Source organism: Theropithecus gelada, chromosome 5 (assembly GCF_003255815.1).
Source record: "Theropithecus gelada isolate Dixy chromosome 5, Tgel_1.0, whole genome shotgun sequence".
NCBI lineage: Eukaryota > Metazoa > Chordata > Mammalia > Primates > Cercopithecidae > Theropithecus > Theropithecus gelada.
Window position 1 is genome coordinate 106414894 of NC_037672.1, and position 22120 is coordinate 106437013.

General features: G+C 36.8%; 1 protein-coding gene across 2 annotated transcripts in view; it reads right to left on the reverse strand.

Annotated features, from left to right (window-relative positions):
• Positions 1-22120, reverse strand: part of COL25A1 (collagen type XXV alpha 1 chain) — a 506768-nt gene that overhangs the window by 35661 nt on the left and 448987 nt on the right. The window contains exons 21-28 of one of the 2 annotated variants that reach the window (XM_025385780.1): positions 17735-17803; positions 16936-16980; positions 15354-15398; positions 14068-14145; positions 7019-7042; positions 6352-6396; positions 2878-2922; positions 230-310 (exon numbers count right to left, since the gene is read on the reverse strand). In XM_025385780.1, the coding sequence (XP_025241565.1) occupies positions 230-310; positions 2878-2922; positions 6352-6396; positions 7019-7042; positions 14068-14145; positions 15354-15398; positions 16936-16980; positions 17735-17803 (432 nt within the window). The remainder of the gene's footprint in view (positions 1-229; positions 311-2877; positions 2923-6351; positions 6397-7018; positions 7043-14067; positions 14146-15353; positions 15399-16935; positions 16981-17734; positions 17804-22120) is intronic. The other variant, XM_025385781.1, reaches the window with a different exon arrangement.

Sequence of the window (22120 nt, forward strand, 5' to 3'; positions counted from 1 at the left end):
TCAGGAAAACATGAAGGCTTACTTTATAATTCATTTGGTTACAAGCTTTACAATTTGAGTTCCCTAGAGTAATTAACCAATAATACCCCTCAAATATTTCAAAATAAAAATATTAGATGAACCACTAGATGAGATTGCAGCTAATGATATAACTCTTTTCTGATTGTTTAATTTACCTTAATAAGAACATAACATAAAAAGTATAAACAAACGAAAACTATAAACATACCGGTAATCCAGGAAGTCCAATTCCTCCTTTTTCGCCTGTCATACCTGGGTCCCCCATGTCTCCCTTTGAGCCTTTGAGTCCCTAAAAATGATAGATAGGGTTGGCATGGAAGCAGCATACTGACCCCTGATAATTACATCCTAGGGAAAATAGAATTCCGGATCAATTTCATTAGTAGGTGGGTTCCATGTTGAGATGATTCTGATTTTTGTTTTTAGGTCGAGTTATTTCTTACAGCACCCTTCTACATGCAATCAGTACTATTTCTCCCTATAATGAAATAGATTAAGTTCTATTAGACCATTTAAGTATGAAAAACATGAACTTAGGTTTTCACATAATTTCTCCTGATTTTGTATTTTTACCTGGCAGCTAATTCTATCTCACCACACCTGAAAACAACTTAATAGATTTCATTCTCAACAATACAGGATGTATTCTGAACCGGGACCTAGTTTTATATAATAACAAATGTCCAGAAAAATTTCTCTCATCTCTATCCACTATACTCCCCTCCCTCCTAACTGCAGGCAGAAGTTCCAGTCACCATCAGTTTGCAATGGTCCAGTCTACAGACTGGTAAATCACTGGATCATTTACCGCACACTAATGCTCAATCAATGCTTAAAAGTATGACAACCTCTTCACAGTGTTCTTATTTTGTTCTCATGATGTCTCTATGAGGTGAGCCAGAATGTTATTTTTATTCTCCTTTACAGTGAGGAAATAAATATGGATTTTGAATGTTAACAAATCTGAATTTTGTAATTTTTTTTTTTTTTTTTTTTGAGTCGGAGTCTCACTCTGTCACCCAGGCTGGACTGCAATGGCGTGATCTTGGCTCACTGCAACCTCTGGCTCCCAGGTTCAAGCCATTCTCCTGCTTCAGCCTTCCAAGTAGCTGGGACTACAGGCATGCGCCACTATGCCCAGCTAATTTTTGTACTTTTAGTAGAGATGAGGTTTCACCATGTTGGCCAGGCTGGTCTCAAACTCCTGACCTCAGGTGATCTGCCCACCGTGGCCTCCCAAAGTGCTGAGATTACAGGCATGAGCCACCATGCCTGGCCTGAATTTTATAATATTAGTACTGACATTAATTTATATTTTTAAGCATTTTCATCCTAGGAAACTCACTTCAATATACTGATGGCTCATTCTTCAGTAGAGATGATCATAGTTATTATGGTAAGGGGCTTCTAGGCTGCACAAACCTGTTTATCTTTTCTTTATTTAAAAACTATTCATGGAGAAAAATTATTTATGGAAAGGAACTTTTCTTGTTAACTGTACCTATTTAATAGTACCTAGTTCAGAATTACCCACTGGGTGAGTAGATGCCTGAATGAATAGATGGATCTTACTGATTAAAAACACCTGGATTATTTTTAGGGATCTACTAACAGAGAGCAGCCAGACGGCAACTTAGTGACAGAAGAAGACCTTGCAAAGCCTATAGAAAAAAAAAAAAGCTAGCTGCTATATCTGTAGGAGTCACATTGTATATCATTATGCATGTCAAATTAATTACTTATAATGACCAATGGTCAGAGAAGTAACATAGACAGACTTTAAAATTCTAAGTGATCTATGATATAGCAAATCATCTAAGGTATCTATGTTTTTTTTTTAATCACATGTTCACTTAATATGGCATTATTATTGTTTCAACATATAACTCTGATATTAAAAATAACATCTCCTAAACCTAATTTTCCTATCTAATACTTTCTTCTAAGGAGTACATGTTCACTAGCTGTATTAAGAATCCTTTTGATTTCTTATGATTTTCCTGATTTTAGCCATTTCTCGGGTAAATAATGGAAACTAAGAAAACACTAAAGATCTTGAAATGAACCCTTTTTATTCCATTCCAAATTCTGAATACTGTCCATGTTCTCCAGCTCAGATTCTTTTAGGGCAGGGGTCGCCAAACCATGGCTCACAGGCCAAATCCATCCCAGGGATTGTTTTTGTACAGAGTGAATTAAAAAAAAAAAAGTTGAGGTGTTAACCAAAAATAAATAAATAAAAAGGAAAGTTCAGCACAGAGTGTATGTGGCCTGTAAAGCCTAAAGCATTTACTATCTGGACTTTTATTAACCAAGCTTGCCGACTTCTGTTTTAGGGGGAACCCTCAGAGATATACTACCATACTCTGCCAAGCTACAACTTCCCGGCCTGTTTCTGTATTTTCTAAGGATCTAGGGATTAGGTGTCATCTTTATTTGGGAAAGGAAAACGTTGTCTAAATAAGGCATATAGGCAAGATTTAGTTTTGTGGAAGCTATCGTCACTGATTTGAATCTTGACATATTTGTATTAACTGACAAAAATTAGGCTGGTTTTACTAACTTGGTAATGATTTTACAAGTCTACTAAAAATTTGCAGGGGAGTCACTGGTAGGTTGATATAAGGTATTAAGAACCAGACTAAAGTATCATATGGCTTAGATATTTCTGCAAAGAAAACTAAGGTCTAATTTCAAACTAATTGCTTTTTAGAGTCAATGAAGTCTCTAGAACAAAGGGTTAAAAGAAAGAAGGTATCAAATATCAATGCTCATGACATTTTGGCTTCAAACCTACAATAAAAGTAGTAATCAAGAATGATGCTTTGAATAATAGTATATATCCATGAAAATTACCTGCTCTCCATCCATTCCTGGGATTCCTGGAGATCCTTGCTCTCCCTGTTAAGGTAAAAATAGATGACTTACTTCCATTCTCATTGTTAACATACTGCACTACATAAAAAAACAATGCTAGTTGGTTAACAGTACAATTTGACTTTCAGCAAATGCATCATAACCCGAGAATATTCTGTTATAGCACATATCTAAACTAAGGGAAGTAATAATCTTTCTTCAAGATTATGTATAGTATTTATATGTAGCTAAGATCCAATGCTTTTAGTGTTTTTATTTTTTCTCCATGTGAGATGCAGGTTACAACAGAGTGGTAATAAGACATAATTTGATAGCTGACCATATCCTATAACAACAACCTATCTGCCTCAGTTAGTTAACTTTTTTCTTCATACAACCTCTGTATGATTTCTCTTACTTTCCAATTTCAGTAAAAAGGAAAACATAACAGTTAACCTAAAAAAATAAAATGCAAAGCCTCATGAATTTGCAACAATATTTTAATTGGCACAGTTCAAACAGTTAGTTACAAATTCATGATTGTGAGTGTGCAATTTCCAGAAAAGCCTCACTGAAGGATATCATAAATCAGATATCTTAATCTACATAAAATTACTTTTGAATCAATTCAATTTCTTATACTGTGCCATGAATGAACTAATATTTACTATTCATGTTATGATTTATAAAGATTTTTGACAAACTCAAAATATAGAGATTTTTGTTTGCCTTTTCAAACTGAAGATGTTCCGTTAAAAGCAAATTTATACAATATGCCAGAAAGTTAATCGAACAGCGAATGTTTAGTCACCTTTCAGTTTTGAAAAGTGACTAAATAAATTCCTTGAAAGGTAAGCATTATTTTGTATCAATGAGTCATTTATGTGGATCCCATTACAAATATCCCTGAATCACACAAAGTGGAAACTTTGTAAAAACAGCTCTTCTGAGTGTGAGAGGCCTGCCTCACAGACAGATTTCCAACAGAGCTGACCTGAGCCTATATTTTCTAGAAAGGCCTGTTTGGTGATACTATAAACGACAATATTGAAATGGCTAGAGCTCCTTTCCCTGGTAAAAACTTTAAGAGCTATGAGGTACAGCATGAAATTTGAGCTTTCCAGTGTTTAAGGAAGGTATGATCTTGTGGTTATAAACAAACGAAGCAAGAAAAGCAGTGGGGGAAGGGCCTTTTCTTATTTCAGATTTCCTGCTCTTTGTGGTAGCAGCAAAGTTTATTTTGCCACAAACAAGTCTGCTGAGGTTGGATGCACCTGGCTAAGCCCTAGTTTCATTCAGAGTCTGAATACTTGTCAGCACTGTGGGTCCAATAATGATGGCTTTGCTAGGCTTTTCCCTTTAAAATATGACTCACAAGTGTTTAAAAGGAGAACATAATTCATGAGTTATTCATTTATCCTTCACCTCTCAAATGGGGTTTGTAAGAGTTATTTGATGTGTAGGGAATCAAACAATTCTTGTGTGATAAATGAAGGAGAAATGCTAATTGAGTAAGTTCCCATTCAGTCTGAGTTCCAAGATTAGAAGCGGTTCTATACTTGACTCAGGCTACATTTTGCTGTCGCTTGGTCATAGCTACATTCCACCCCAATTATCCCAACCTTCTCAAGGACAGATCATGAAACACATAAAGGACTATATCAGCTAACACAAGATCTCAATTATAAGACCATTGTGGGGTGGGTGGGGGAGGGATGATAGCATACTGGGAAGGATGGCAAGGGTAGGAGGTAAGCGAGAATGACTCAACCCTCCTCCATATTGCTTGTCTAGATATTCATCTGGGCAACTTCTTCCTGTCTTTCAGTTTCAACTCAAAGCCGCTCTTGGCTCTTAAGACTTAGAGGGACCTTCTATGCACTCACTCTATTAACAATTGTACCTTTACTTGCCTATCTCCCTCCCTAGGCCATAAGCCTTTTATTGGAATTTCTTTCTAGTATCCTTACTAGATATTAGTCCTTACCATAGAGTGGAGGCTCAAAAATTACTTACTGAATAACTGAATTAAGACATGAATAGCAATTGGATTGTAAAAACCAGGGGAATACAGGTTTTAGTGATACAGCTTTTTTTTTTTTTTTTAACCTAAGAGGTCCTTTTTGCCTCTTTGGGTCAAAGAATGTGTGCCTTTGGGGCTTCTCTAGGCCTTTGGACTGTTGAGAAAAGTCCTAGAAACTTTTGAGGTTTGTGGGAAATGAGATATGTATTTAGCTTTGGGGACAATTTTGGTTCTGGAGTCTTAGTCAAGTGAGGAGGTGAAATAATGAACTTAGACCCTTGGTTGGTTCTACACAAAGGAAAAAACAAATTGCAGATTTCCTTCTAGGATATCTAGTCCAGATCACCAAGATATTACTGAATGGGGGTCCAGGCAGTGTTGCTCACCAAGAATAAAGATTATGTATAATTTTTTGTGTTATGTCTCTTAGGGACAAGAATGTGCTGGAGAAATAGAAAGTTGAAAATCCCACACCTTATATTAATGTTACACATGAAATCTATTTGAAATTAGGATCTATGTTCTAAATATATAGGCAAGGAGCTCAGTAATATTGTAATTTATATTCCTTTATATAATAGAAAAATAAATTTTCTATATACTAGATTTCTGTTTGTAAGTATCTTGAGAGAGTAGGAAAGATGATATGTGTGCGTGTGTGTTATGATAGACTTAGCAAATAAACTGCCCTAAGAAGCGTAAACAAAAGATGAATTTTGAAATAACTTGAATCTCCTACAAGAATCCAATGACGAAAGTCATATTTCAACACATGTAGCTCAGTTCTGAAAAGCCAGAATCACTGGCCATGTGTTAATTGATCAAACATGGTTGAATGACTAAGCTTCAGTTTGGAGGGATACAGCCATCAACAAAGTTTAGATATAAGCAAGCAATTCTAGCCTTCTACTATTTTTAGTTGGTATGTTTCATTAGATAAGATTTAAATGGCAAAATGTCTGAAAGTAAATAATAAAGACTGCATTATGAAAAATGATCCCTAAAGTTTTGATTTGTGAATGCACCATACTAAAACTTCCCTTACTCTTTTTATTAGAAAAGCATTAGAAGCAAGGATCTTTCTTGGTGTCAAATTAAATTTTCTCCAACCCTCCTTTAATTAAATATTTTCTTTTTTTCATACACCACATTTAGTGTTTCTTACATTTATAATTTCTGTGGAACTGTTTTCCCTTGTTTAATATTCTTTTTCTCAGTGTCTTCCCCTAAATTAAATTTCTCTCTCTTCTTTTCCTATTTTCCCTAATTCTTTTCTAATTTCTATCTTCCTTTAGTCCAGACCTCAATTTCCTTTCTTCACTCTCTAAAACAATATTGCCGATCTCAGTTTCTTCAGCATTTTGTAAGACTGATTTTCAAAGATGCATATACTTAATGTGGGATTGTCTGCACTGTATGTGATAAATGGAAACAAGTAAATAAAGAATAACCTTTGGCCCTTGTAGTCCTTGAGGTCCAGGAGGCCCAGGAGGACCCTAAATCAAGAAAAAGCACAGTTTTTAAAAGTAGTAATTATATGTATCAAAATTCATGCCTTAAATAGGCACACTATACACTTCCCTTATTTCTATCATAATCAGATATCCCCAAATATAAATTTGCAATGAGGAAAAATTTTTACTAGTTACATAATTAGAAAAACCCACCTATTTATATACTAACATATGAACACATTTGAGGTAAAGATAAGATGGAAGGTCTTTTGGGTAGATTCGGTAAGGCAATGTAAAATTGCTGCCATGCTCCACACTTATCCTATTGGGATGAATTAGCCTATGAATATTAGCTTTGTTTCTACATACGCTCCTTGCCTCTCCACCCCAAAGACTTTGATTTCCCAGACCCTACAGAATAAAGCTATATTGTTTAGATAAGGTCAGAGACTTTTAAGAAAATTAGCAATCACTTTTTTTCTTGACCTTTTCACTAAGCAGACAAAGTGATTCAACTGGAGCAAATGTAAAAGATTATTAATACAAGAAAACATAAAATTAAGTATCAGATAAATACAATAGCTACATTAGTACCATTTTGACTGGCATGCATCAATACCAAATACAAAACCACAAACCACAGAAAGCATGCAATAGGAGTTACCGTGACAGTTAAGGTGGTAATCCTCTGTTGGGAAAATGTATTGACAAAGACAGAGTTATCTATTTTGTGTGCCAAAGTACAGTAATACATTTGTGAAATAATCAACTTTTTGAATATGTTTTGGCTAGTGTGATCTTATAAGGAGTTGACAAGATACTGAGAACAAATTTTCCTATCTTCAATACAGTATAGTTGTAGAGATTTTTAAAAAATTATTTTTAGAATCCTATTTTAAAAACCTATAGCTGAAGAAAAAGAATGTCAAAATTTTAATTCACCTGATTGAAAAAATTATGCAGTAAAGTTGTATATGCTAGAGGCTTGTCAGTATAATTGTGAACTGAGAAATTTTGCTATTGATAAAAGCTCTATTCTAGAGAGCACTTCATTATGAAAAACAGAAATACCCAACTGTATATTTTTCTCTTAGTCTGCAGCCCATTTGTTGCATTAAAATTAACTGTGTGTGTGTGTGTGTGTGTGTGTGTGTGTGTGTTCCATGACTAAAGATATTAGTCGACATGGAATTAATCTAATTTCTTTTTTTTTTTTGGCATTCCATTTTTTTGTGACCTTAATCAGAAAAACAAATGAGTTTTTAAAATTGATTGCTTCATTTATTATACTTAAGTTCTGGGATACATGTGGAGAACATGCACATTTGTTACATAGGTATACATGCGTCATCGTGGTTTGTTGCACCCATCAACTCATCATCTACATTAGGCATTTCTCCTAATGCTATCCCTCCCCTTGCCCCCCATTCCCTGACAGGCCCCGGTGTGTGATGTTCCCCTCCCTGTGCTCATATGTTCTCATTGTTCAGCTCCCACTTATGAGTAAGAACATGCGGTGTTTGGTTTTCTGTTCCTGGGTTAGTTTGCTGAGAATGATGGTTTCCAGGTTCATCCACATTCCTGCAAAGGACATGAACTCATTCTTTTTTATGGCTGCATAGTATTCCATGGTGTATATGTGCCACTTTTTCTTTATCCAGTCTATCATTGATGGGTATTTGGGTTGGTTCCAAGTCTTTGCTATTGTGAATAGTGCCACAATAAACATACGTGTGCTGGTACCAAAACATAAGTAGACTGGTACCAAAACAGATATCTAGACCAGTGGAACAGAACAGAGGCCTCAGAAATATCACCACACATCTACAGCCATCTGATCTTTGACAAACCTGACAAAACAAGCAATGGGGAAAGGATTCCCTATTTAATAAATGGTGTTGGGAAAACTGGCTAGCCATATGCAGAAAACTGAAACTGGACCCTTTCCTTACACCTTATACAAAAATTAACTCAAGATGGATTAAAGATTTAAATGTAAGACCTAAAACTGTAAAAACCCTAGAAGAAAACCTAGGCAATACCATTCAGGACATAGGCAAGGGCAAAGACTTCATGACTAAAACACCAAAAGCAATGGCAACAAGAGCCAAAATGGATAAATGGGATCTAATTAAACTAAAGAGCTTCTGCACAGCAAAAGACACTATCATCAGAATGAACAGGAAACCTACAGAATGGGAGAAAGTTTTTGCAATCTATTGATCTGACAAAGGGCTAATACCCAGAATCTACAAAGAACTTAAATTTACAAGAAAAAAAACAACCCCATCAAAAGGTAGGCAAAGGATATGAACAGACATTTTTCAAAAGAAGACATTTATGTGGCCAACAAACATACGAAAAAAAGCTCATCATCACTGGTCATTAGAGAAATGAAAATCAAAACCACAATGAGATACCATCTCATGCCAGTTAGAATTGCAATCATTAAAAAGTCAGGAAACAACAGATGCTGAAAAGGATGTGGAGAAATAGGAACACTTTTACACTGTTGGTGGGACTGTAATTTAGTTCAACCATTGTGGAAGACAGTGTGGCAATTCCTCAAGGATCTAGAACTAGAAATACCGTTTCACCCAGAAATCCCATTACTGGGGTATATACCGAAAGAATTAATCTAACTTCTTAAAGTGCTAGAGAACTGTAACAAAATATACTGTCTCAAAAGTCTTAATCTCGAAAACATAATTCCTGATCCATGAATCATATTTTTGAATTAACATTTTCTGGTCTAAGTTCTGTGCTGAGAGTTCTATGGGGTTGATAACCACTTTATGAACTCACAGAGGGGAGAACGTTTCCTTTATGGACTCTGGTCATAGAGAAACATTATTCAATTACATTTAAACTTGTAGATATCCGTTGAACGCTATCCTTGTGTTTTCTACTATTCCACTCCAATTTCTGATTTGAGCTGTTGTTACTGGTTTTTTTTTTTTTTTTTTTTAAATTGTTGTAAAAGGTAAAATGTCCACAAACTGGGGGCAAGGTTATAAGGAAAAAGTAAGGTCCCAGAATTTTCCATCACATCCGTGTAACATAATTCCATTCAGTTTATTCTTCAGGGATTCACCTAGAACAAGAACTGGATTTGTAGTTATGAGAAAGCTACTTTTTTGTTGGTGTTGTTCCTACAGTGCAGATAAGTCATTAAACAAGGCTATTGGAAAATTAAGGAGTAGAAATAATTTCTTTATCATTGCCTTCCAATGACATGTTACTTTTTTTTTTTTTTTTTTTTTGACACGGAGTCTCGCTCTGTCACCTAGGCTGGAGTGCAGTGGCACGATCTCGGCTCACTGCAAGCTCCACCTCCCAGGTTCACGCCATTCTCTTGCCTCGGACACCCGAGTAGCTGGGACTACAGGCGCCCGCCACCACACCTGACTAATTTTTTGTATTTTTAGTAGAGACGGGGTTTCACCGTATTAGCCAGGATGGTCTCCATCTCCTGACCTCGTAATCGGCCCGCCTCAGCCTCCCAAAGTGCTGGGATTATAGGCGTGAGCCACCGCGCCCTCCCTACATGTTACTTTTTAACTAGAAAACAGGATCATAAAGCCCTAAAAAGGAAAGGGAGCTTCAAATTTGAGCTCTCTGAGGTTTTCCAACATGTGCCATATATTAATTCATTTTTTACCTGAACATAATGGTAGTTTGTATTTTTTATATTTAAGGATAACAACATGTTTAATAATGAGCTGCAAAATAAAAGATTATTATTAATGGTAACTGACCTAACAGATGGAGTTTAAATGATTTTGTTAAATAACTATGTTGTGAAACTTTAAAATTGTATAGTGTTCCATCAGCTAATAGAAAAACAAATGACAATAAGCTGAGCTAACTTCACAAATACATAGTCTTGACCACCATCTGGAAGCACCAGTATGCAGACACACAGAGAAGTCCTAACGATGTGGCTCACTGTGCATTTCTGATATGTGGCAAATCTAAGTTAAAGCTATATAAACTCAGCAGGATTCTGTCCTGAACTCAAATAATGAATTGAAAACCAGAATTTTTGGTGGTGATGGAGAAAGACATGCCATTCGCTAGTGAGACACGATGTGAAATGGGAGGCATGAACTACAGAAACTGCAAATTGCGTAAAGCCCAGCAGCCTGCTTTGTGATTTATTCCCTGAAATATTTAGCTGAATCTCTTTAGAATTAAAGGTTATTTTCTTTCATTTCTCATAATGGTGAAAGCTTAAACTCGCCCATGATTCATACTAGAGAACAGGTTTGGTTTAGATGGTGATGAGAATTTTTTAAAGAGTCAGTTAGGAAACAGAGGTTTTACTGCTAATTTGTGGAAATTTAACCACCTTAAATAAAAATAAATAGCTTATGGCAATGTTTATGTAAATCACAATCTGCAATAGAGGCAACAGTCAAATTTTATATTTCTAATATGGTATGATTATAACTGTAATATACTTCTACTTATCTGATTATCCTAGAGTATTTGTGGCAGATTGCTTTAAAAGGGGTAATAATGACATACCTGCAAAACTGTAAATATCCATCACTAGTTAGAGAATTAGAAGAATAAATGTCTACTATCTCTTCTCAATCTAATGTATTAATTTTATGAGGGACTCAATTCACTAGAGCACTATGTTAGGAAAACCAATAGTTTTGATGTGAAAAGATAACTATAAGCATGGCAAATAGTTGCCTAACAACCAACCCCATAAGAAGAATAAACCTTTAGGTTGAGACATAAGCATGAACTAGTGAGGGATATTGATTGTTTTGGAGTCATATAGAATTAAAGATGAGAAAAAGAAACAGAGGTATCTTTTCATATCGAGATATAGGTGTCACATTTTTTAAAAAGTACAATGCTTTTAGGCATGTCAGTAGAAAGTGCTCAGAAGCTCTGAAAAATCACCCTAAGAATAGTATTAGGTTTTGTGGACTTACAGAAAAACATTTATTCCAATAACATCCTCATTTTGCAGATAAGATCAATGAAGTATAGATACAGTAAGCAATTTCCCCCAAATGACTGAGCTAATAGAGGGGAGATCAAAATAGAGATTTCCATTTTAGACTAAGGATAGCTTGCCTCATGCCAGGCCCAGTTCATGCAAAGAATGCTTTGAGAACTTGATCACAGTGTTGCAGAAAAATGCCCAATTATATTGGAGCAGTTCTCGGAGGATAAGAAAGTAGATACCCCTTAAAGGTGGTAGCAAGAATTATGGGGCCATTGGAAGTAGTTCAAGGGCAATTTACAACATTGCTAATAAGCTAAGTTTTTTAAAAGTCCCTATATTTTATAAGAACTTTGAAAACACAGTAGGCACACCAAAACTTTGTGTTCTCTGTCTCTGTCTCCCTTTCTTTCCTTAAATAGTTATCAACTTGTGGGGAAAAGGGAACAATTTAGAAAACTAGTTCTAGAACTTGACAGTAGCCCAGAGGCCACTGATTACGTCGAATCCAGTTACACAGAGGAACACTAATTCAAGCTCTTGACTAAAGATACTGTCTAAGCAACACTTCTCCAAGCAGTAAACATGCTTCTCTTTGTATTTTACCAGAAGAAAAAGAATGAAAAGGCCAAAAAATAGGCTGAGCTGAAGATAGATTAAAAAAAAAAAAAGACTTAGTACTCTACTAGTTAAAAATGATAGTTGTAGCAAAGAACCTGTTAGAGGTACAGATCTGTCATAATTAGATTGTGTTAGTAAAATCATAAAGATGGAAAAATAAACAAGTACAAAGTGGCAGAGAAATATTTAAAACAACTAATTTGGCTTACAAGCAAAGAAATGGCTTGTACATGAGTTAAGTATACTTATTCAACCAATAACCGTTTATTTAGTATTTACATATCTAGACAATATAAGCATAAAATGTTTTTCTATCACCAAGCTTACAATCTCATAAGAGCTAAGACTAAAATCAACTATGGAGTTTGATTTTCAATGGTAAACCACCAGAACCCCACTACTAATGTTTTAAAGGATTAAGAGGATGAACACTCATTTGAGTGGCAGCAGTGGATTGATGTATAGAATTTATATGGGAAAGAAAGGAAAGAAGAGTGGGATGAACACAGGCAAAAAGGGGGAGATTTGTATGGATATGATAAAAATGATTATGCCAGGGGAGACTCTGCTGTGGAGAAATGAAAAGTTCTCCACAGGAAGAGCATGACTATAGAGGCTTAAGATGGAGAAGCTTCGGCTTGATAGAGTAGGCAGAAGGGGGGTCATTAGGTTTCTGAGCAAATTAGAAGCATCGAAGCCATGATCGTTTATAAAAATTAATCTTGGAGTGATACCCAAGATGAATTAGAAGGACAAGGAGGTACTAGGGAAAGAGTCATTGGTCAGGGAGTTGTTGCTGTATTAGGCATGAAGTAAACAGGATGTGGACTCAGTTGGGAGTGGAAAGAACAGGCAATCTCAAGAGATACTTTGAAAAAGGGAATAGAAGCCCCTTGGTGAGATAGAATAAGTAAAGGACTAAGAATAGTTTAAAAATGGCTCTAAACTTTCTATTCCCCCAAAATCCAGATTCACGGTATCACTAACAGAAACCGGTTACTTAAAAAAGGGACTCATTTGGTAGGTGGGAAAGGTAACCAGTATAATTGTGTGTATTGGTGGAAGTTGATAAAGCATTCATACATCCATAATGAAAATATTCTTGGACAGCTGGGAGTATACACAGATTATATCTGGAGATGAAAGAATTGAGAGCCATAATGTGGAAGAACACAGAGGGAGTGGCTGTACCAAGAAAAGATCAGAGATTTGAGGATACTAGGGAATAGACAGAGAAATTAGAAACACCAAAATACAGGTGATACGCCAGAGAAGAAAAATGGAAAAAATCAAATGAAAGTGGAAGGTCAGAGAGACACAAAAAAAGTTTCAAAAGGAAGGTGGTTTGATATCAATATCACAAAAAGGTCAGGGATGATGAGTCCAGTGGACTTGACGTAGAGGTTATCGTTGACCTTTGTAAGAGAAGCGGCAACAGAATGATGATAAAGGCTAGAATGCAGGAGTCTAAACATGAAAAGAATGAATAGGAAGCAAAGGTGATAGAGACAAGCCACATAGTCAATTGCTTACTTAATGAGATGAAAAGAATTATATGGTAGCAATAATAAGAAATACTTATAGAGGGCTTACTATGTGCTTACTCCTATACTAACAGTATAATATATATTGTGCCATTTGGTCTTCTCAATAACGCTATGAGGCAGATACTGCTACCATCCTCATTCTGTAGACAGGGAAACTGAGGCACAGAGAAGTGAAATAACTTGCCCTAGGTCACACATTTAGTAAGCAAGAGAGCTGAGATTTGAATGCAAGCAGCTCCAGCCCCAGAGGCACAGAGCTCTTGATTGCCTTGCCACGCTCCCTCTGCAAGCAAGGAGGCAAAACTTGGCCAAACTAACACAAGGTTTATCCCTCATAAGGCTTAACTATATCTGAAGGTGGAAGGGAAAGGAAAGAAAGGATGGAAAAATGCTACAAAATAAAGAAGATAAACTGGGGCAGAGAGAAGGGGATGGGTTCTTGAGAACAGGGAGAAGGGGTGCCTTGAGCAGTGGAGTCCTCTGAGGATAGAGGGTGTGGAAGCTCATATTTGCACACATTACATGGGTGCTCCTCAGCATCCTTCTCAGTGTATGTCAGGGCAGGGAGCAGTCACTTGCCTGTAAGGCTTCGTGGAGGTTGCCGTTGTAGTCTATGATCTCAGTGGCTCCTTGATCCCCTTTTTGACCAGGTGGACCCTATGACAAAACCAATCAAGGGAAAATCATGGGTATTAGCTTAGCATGTAGGGTGGACTATGGCAGAAACAGAAACACAATTCACAGGTCTCTCTGACCATCATTTCCCTACTAAGGCCCAACTGTACTTTAGAATATATAAATAATTATGTTCAGAATGTATCCTTATTTCAAAGGAGGAAAACCACTTCTTATATCCTGTTTTTGGTAAGTCCAAGATATGAAATCTGATTAAAAAACAATTTAATTTTTGAAACTATTTTCTGAAAATTACAACATAGGCTACCCTGATGTGACCTGTACAATTTTATTTGCTTTATTCACATTTATTAAAGCATCCTCTAACCTTTTGTTCCTCATCCATACTTCATATATTGCTTCCTCATTCTTTTTTTGAGATGGAGTCTCGCTCTGTTGCCCAGGCTGGAATGCAGTAGCGTGATCTCGGCTCACTGCAACCTCTGCCTCCTGGGTTCAAGCAATTCTCCTGCCTCAGCCTCCCATGTAGCTGGGATTACAGGCATGCACCACCATGCCCAGCTAATTTTTCTATTTTTAGTAGAGACAGGGTTTCACCATGTTGGGCAGGCTGGCCTTGAACTCCTGACCTCAGGTGATCCACCAGCGTTGGTATCCCAAAGTGCTAGGATTACAGGTGTGAGCCACTGCACCTGGCCCTCATTCTTTAAAAAGATAGAACATTGTTCTGTAGAAAAATGTTGGCTTTCCCATCAGGAATGAATGCCACATTAAACCAAATAGGGAACAAACAATAGAATACATGTATATTTTTAAGACCTCTACCCTACTTACTAGATCTGCTACTTAACTTCCATTAGTCATGTCATAATTCCCTGACATTTTTTAAAAAGGACGCTGAACATATGGGTTATTGCTTTCTTTATAATTGAGTTAATTGAAAAGTGGAAAATTCTATTAGCTGGATGGAAACAGATGGAAAGTAGACAGGGGGAGTTCTTTAGACCTTCTCAAAGAAACTTAGTTTATGTGTTGGAATCCCTACAATCACTGCTTCTGGTGAGGAAAATAAAGGAGGTAGGGGCATTTCAGGAATAATTACAGTAGTCTACCTCCAATACTATTATGGGTATTATTAATACAGATGTCATATGAATAGCCATGCAGACATGAATTCAAATCTGGGATTGTAGGAAGCAAAAGTTTAGATGGATGAGAGGAACACTCACCCTTGGTCCCTGAGCTCCAGAGTCCCCTTTGTCTCCACGATCCCCCTTTTCCCATTGGAAAGAGAAAAAACTTAATTAGAAGTGGGAGAGTCTAGAAATCTCTCATCTAAGAATGTATTTATACCATACAGAAGCACCTTTAATATGAACCTCTGAAGTGAAAAATAACAGCAACCACCACCAAAATGCAAATGCTTTTTTTAAGATACAGCTTGAAAAGAACTAAAATTCCTTTTTTAAAAAAACTCCCTTTTCAGGTAATAGAGTATCTTGAAACAACAATATATATGGTAACTGTCTCACTAGGTAGGATCTGCAAAGGCAAAGCAAGTGGTTTCTATGGCACCCAAAGCAAGCTTTTACCTTGCAGATTGAGCCATGTTCTTCCTTTTTATGAAGAGATTTGGGGCAAAGGGAAAAAGAGCCAACAATTGTGTTGTTTTTCCTCTGAGAAGAAAAGTATAGATAATTGGGACAGGAAAGGAGTAGAGAGCTCATTCTAGGGAGAATTAGGAAAGGAAGGTCACAGGCTAGGCCTCCCTCTGATGATGGGAATCTAAGGAAACAGTTCATCTGTAGGTATAGGCATTTTAACACTCAGACAGTGCTGAAGTGGACAGCAGCCAGCTGGAACAGGTTGGCAGGGCTGAAGGTCAGAGGCAGGGCAAACCCAACGCTCTTTTTTCAGTGCAATATGAAATTTATCTGAAGTTTCATTGATGGTGGCATTACCTCAATTGTAGAGCAGGAGGAATAGTCTAAGCCCTCAAAATTCTTAGAAATGTAAACTGAAACTTTGGAGAAGAGATTTCAACCTGTGTAGATTTAAAGGTTCTTTAAAACAGCCTTAAATTGATAGGGTTCTTTTTCTGTATAGACTTCAAAGCATTTTTATACGTCTTTCTACAGATTCCCATAAACTGGGTAAGGATGAATAAAGATAAGCAGGAAAAAGGATTATAATTCTTCCCATCCACAGTATGCTAATAACATTGATCATAATAAATTTGCTATTAATGAAGCATTAATAATCTTTGCTCTCTGTTTTCTTCATCTTGCACACATTTTTTTCCATGTTAGTAGCTAACAGCATTTTAAATAACATGATTCTGCTAACACTATATATGTTATTGCAGATAGTATAAAGAGCATGATATAGAGGAGAATTTCAATTGGCAGTAAAATTTTAATGCAATGAAGGCAGTCAATTAAAAAGCAGAGTATAATTTGAGCATTTATCACAAAGATAGCCAGGAAATGAAAAATTAGATTATACAACACATAATTTAAGGAAAGTTCTTAATTTTTTTCAAAGAAGCTATTCCTATGAAATAGGAAATACAACTTTTCTTAAGGAATTTTCTGAAGCACAAGACTATGGAAAAACAAGCAAGATGAAATAAATGTATTGTTTTGAGATATCATCATAGAGATACTGCAATCCATTTTGCAGTAAGTATTGCAATTCCACTGTGTGAAAGAGTTTAATCTAAAACATGAAAAACATGCCTCTGTGGCAAAGGTAAAAAGCACAGATCTTGAAGGCCTCATGTTATATTTAAATGGTTATCTGGTTACTGACCTTTGACCCCTTTGGGCCTCTACTTCCTGATTCACCTTGTTTTCCCTATTACAGGAGAATAAGAGTATGAAAAAGATAAAATTATAGAGGAGATAAGAACAGAAGAAAAGAAATTAGCAGTCACTCAGAATAACGAAGAAAAATGGAAACACTTTATTTTAACTGCCTCAATATATGGCTCTACAGAATGTTGGTTATTATAATACTAAACATAATTATCATCACTATATCATCAGTTCATTCCATTATTCTGAAGGCTGCCCTCCCATCAGTGGATGAGAAGAGTTCTGTGAGCAATTCTCATTAGTCTCAACAGTGTTGGCCTGCATCAATTTCCTTTTCATCAAAGAGTAAATCGTTTCCTGTGTCTCCAGGATGGGCTATTAAAATAAAGTGTGACCATACTAGTTTGTAGAAAGTTTAAATGAATAAGGTTAAACAGTCAAATAAGTCCTTAGCTCTAATATTTTCAAGGTGTTACGCTCCATTAAGTTACCATACAAACTAACACAGCACTTATCAACAGGGATTTTTTTCTCAGTAAGTTTTAATATACATTGAGTGATAATGTGTTAATATGACAGCACTTCTTTTACATTTGGATATGCTATCAGTTTGCTCACTGAACAGAGTAAACAGGGTGAGATGAATTGTAAAATCTCTTTTGAAAAGAACCAGTTGGTATGCATTTCAACAAACTATTTGTGATTTGGGTTGTTTTAATACCTGTTGAGAATGTTTTAGTTTTTTGTCAAATCAAGCCAGAGAATGGTTATTTTCCAATGTAAGAATAACTGACCTTTGGTCCGGGGGCTCCGGGTTCCCCTCGCTCACCTCTTCCAGGAGGTCCTGCTTCCCCCCGTTCACCCTGTCACAAATTGCAAAACAGGTAAGTGGCCATTCCCCTAACCCAGGCTGGTCCCTGTAGATTAATAAATGAGTTGAATGAAACCAAAGAAAGCAGAGTTTTCACTGATTTACCTAGTACCCAGCATTTTATTAATCTCTTTACATGAATTATCTCATTTTATAATCAAAACAATTTGTGATGGTTAATTTTAGGTGTCAACTTGACTGGATTAAGGGACACATAGCAAGATAATAAAGCATTGCTTCTGGGTGTGTCTGTGAAGGTGTTAATGGAGGAGACTGGTGGGTGAGTCTATTGACTGAGTGAGGAAGATCTACTTTCAATGTGAGGCGGCACCATTAAATCTGCTGGGGGCCCGGATAGAAGAGGAAAGGCAAACTCTCTCTTCCGGAGCTGAGAGCTCTTCCTCTCAGTCCTGGGACATCAGAACTCCAGGTTCTTGTCTTTGGATTTTGGGACTTGCACCAGTGTCCCTCAGGCTCTCATGCCTTCAGCCTCAGACTGAAAGTTACACCATCTGCCTCCCTGGACCTGAGGCTTTCCAACTTGGACTGAGCCATGCTACTGTCAACCCAGGGTCTCCTCCAGCCTGCAGATAGCCTGTTCTGGGACTCAGCCTCCACAATTGCATGAGCCAATTACCCTAATAAATCCCCACTCATCTATCTCCCTGGATATATCCTATTGGTTCTGTCTCTCTGGAGAACCTTGACTAATATGCAATTATCCAATGTTTGTATTATCATCCCCATTTTATGGATAAGGAAATGGTTTGGTAAATGCCTGTCAAATAGCTATGTTGATAAATAGAAAGACCTTTAAATGGAATTGATAAAGACCATCATTATACCTCAAAATGGGAACGAATATCCATTTTCATTCTGTAGTCACTTTTTAAGCACTGCTGGCAAGAAGCATGGCAAAGTGGTTAAGTTCCTGGCTCTGTAATCCAGCATCTTAGGTTTTACTCCTGGCTCTGCTATTTATCAATTCTGCGTTCTAGGGTAAGTTAGTTAGGTTCTGTATACCTCAGTTTCCTCTGTAAAATGGACAAAGTTAATAGTACTCATCTCATAGTTTATGAATGTAAAAGTGTTCAGAATGATGCTAGCCACACAGGTTTTACAGTTTTTTAAATATATTCATATCTCTGTGAAGTATAAATATGGCTACTGTCCTCAAGGACCTAGTGATGTAGTTAGGCAGACAAGAGCCGCAAAAACCCAAAATAGTTCAGGATTAAGGAGTAATATAAGGCCATATATGACAGAAGGGGAATCCCCATTGATTTCTGTTATTGTGGACTGGATCCCTGGAGGTGAGACCTGAATTGTGTCCTGAAGTATGAGTAGGGTTTATTTCATAATTGTTGCTGTTGATGACTGTAGCATGGATGAGTGCAGGAACTGCACAAAACACTTTACATGCATTATCCTATTTAATCCTCAGGATAGATGAGAAAAGTTTTATCATCCATATTCTACAGATGAGGAAGCCAAAGTTTGGAGAGGTTAAGTAACTTGTTCGAAGTTACAAAGCTTTTAAAGTGGGTAAAACTGATTGTACTCAAACTTCCATTTTTGCATAAATGTTTTAAATGTACCTCTTTGCACATCTTTGATCATTTTCTCAGGATAAATTCCTAGTTGGAAAATTGCTAGGTCAAAAAGTATGAGTATTTTAAAAAACTTGCTAAATTGCCCTCCAGGAGGATGGTACCTTTTAATACTCCCTAAACACAGAGTAAAGAGTGTCTGGCTTCTTGCATAGGGGCAGAATTTCAATCATCAAACATTTAGAATTCAGACTGTTGATGACATATTTATGGATGAAAGAGGTGCTCTCCTCACTGAAGGAAATACTTCATCTTGGAAAAGATAAGAAAATAGAATTGGATCTGTGGTGGGTCATGTAGGGCTTTAAATTCCAAGATCCTTATCTGTATCATGCCCACTTTGGGAAGCTTTTGTGGTTTTGTAGGGGAGGCGGGATAGGTTAGTCAAGGGTTAAGAAAGACAGGAGGCAAGAGTTAAAGACTCAGTAGGCTTCTCAACAGCAACTGAAGAGATTGTGAAAATGGAGAGGTTGAGAGAAAGAGAAGGGACTTCTCTAGATACAGGAGATAGACACAATGGCCCAGAAACGAAAGGACTTTTTGCTTTTTGTCATCCCCCCCCCCATTACCCTGTTGAGTGAGACTAAGGAGCTTCTATTGGTATATGAAAATTATTAAAAAACTGTAAAGTATTTGGTGTTTCTTTTAATATTTTACTTTAAGAATTACAGAAAAATTCTAAAACAGTCCACTATGAAAACCCCTTAAAAATCATTTATCTGTAGTTTGCCACAAGAATGAAGTCTATACATCTTTACTTTTTAACATTTATATATTTTTAGAGAGGGGATCTTGCTATGTTGCCTAGGCTGGAGTACAGTGGCTATTCACAGGCACTATCATAGCACACTAAGCCTCAAACTCCTGGGCTCAAGTAGTCCTCTGGCCTCAGCCTCCTGAGTAGGTAGGATGACAGGTGTGCACCACCACACCCACCTAGAATCACTTTTTGTTACATCCCTTATTAGTTCCCTATCACTCTCTGAAATCATATTATTTATTTGTTTACTTCTTTCCCTCCTTCCATCTGTTCCTCACCCACACTGCAATGTAAGCTTCAGGAGAATAGAAACTGTTGCTGTTGCATTTACTTCCCATGCTTAAATGTAGAAAAATATTTGGTAAAAACATTGGCAAATTAATGAATAAACGGTATTAGTAAAAGTATTCTAAAATATTCTGATTATAGCCCCATTTCTTTTTTTTTCTTTTTTTTTTTTTTTTTTAGGCAGGGTCTCACTCTGTCACTCAGACTGGGGTGCAGTGGTGTGATCTTGGCTCACTGCAACCTCTGCCTCCTGGGCTCAGGTGATCCTTCCACCTCAGCCTCCTAAGTAGCTGGGACTACAGGCATGCGCCACCATGCCCAGATAATTTTTGTATTTTTAGTGGAGATGGGGTCTCGTCACGTTGCCTAGGCTGGTCTCAAACTCCTGGACTCGAGCAATCTGCCTGCCTCAGCCTCCCAAAGTGCTGGGATTACAGGCGCAAGGCACCATTCCCAGGCTCCTCCCCCCATTTTCTTAGCCTGATCTAGGTCCCTCTCAGGTACTAATGTAGGTACAAAAGATGCAGCATTTTTTGATGCCATTACACATCTTCCTTGATTATAATCTCTCTTCACTGTGTTGGGAATAAGAAACATAGTCTTAGCTACTTTTTAAATCTGAATTTAGTGGTACAAATCCAGATTGTCTACACAAGTAGAAGAGTGGTGTTCAGCTAAAAGAGATTTTTAAAATAATCATGACTTTCCCATTATCATACTGAACCAACCATAATATTTATACTTTAGCATATGTGGATTCAACACAAATTAGATATTTAAATAATATTCATGTGTGTATACATGTGCACGTGCATGTTGCTGTTTTAACAGCTGATTTAAGGTAGGTAATTCAGCTGACAATTAACCTCAAAGTAATGTTAGTAAAATGAATTTCCTATCCATATCCCCTCAGAGGAAATACAAAATAGGTACAGTACATTCTTTACTTTTATTTGGGGTTCAGAGTAGTATCTGTTATATGAGTACCTGGTCTATAAAATCATGCTAGGTTCTTCATAACAGTAATTAATGTTGATTTTATGCCTCTATGTCTGGAACTTTTTCTGAAACTGCAGAATAGTTTAAAATCAGGTAACTAAAGAAAAGATATTTAGGAATGAACTCCACTCTCTACTGCTTGTGTTTTTTCTATTTTCCCTTGTACAGCACACAAAATGCCACACACGCTTTTAGATCCAGTTCACGCCTGGCTTTCTCCTTCATTGACCAGGCCTCCCTTTCTTTGTGTATCACGCCCATCTGCGAGGCTGCCTTCTTTCCTCCCCTGGCTCTGAGGCTGCAAGCCTGAATAAATACAACAGTTCTTGTATTAACAGGGAACGCTCATTATTTTCTTGCTCTCACTCTCTCTTTTTATTCCAGAAAGACATTTCTTGTGTGAATCTGCTCAGGCTAAAACAGGCATTCCTCATATTTTGTTAATAAGCCTGACAGCTCATTATGTGAAGAAATTTCTTAAGAAAACAATTTTGCATAATCCGATGGAGTTTCAGTCCCCCCTAGGACACACATAGTTTCCATTTACTAGGTTTAGAGTTATTTTCACTTGACCAGAAGAAATGAGGACCCTTCTGTCAGAACAGACCATGAACATATTTCTGCAACTCTTGGAAATCATCCCTGGCTTATT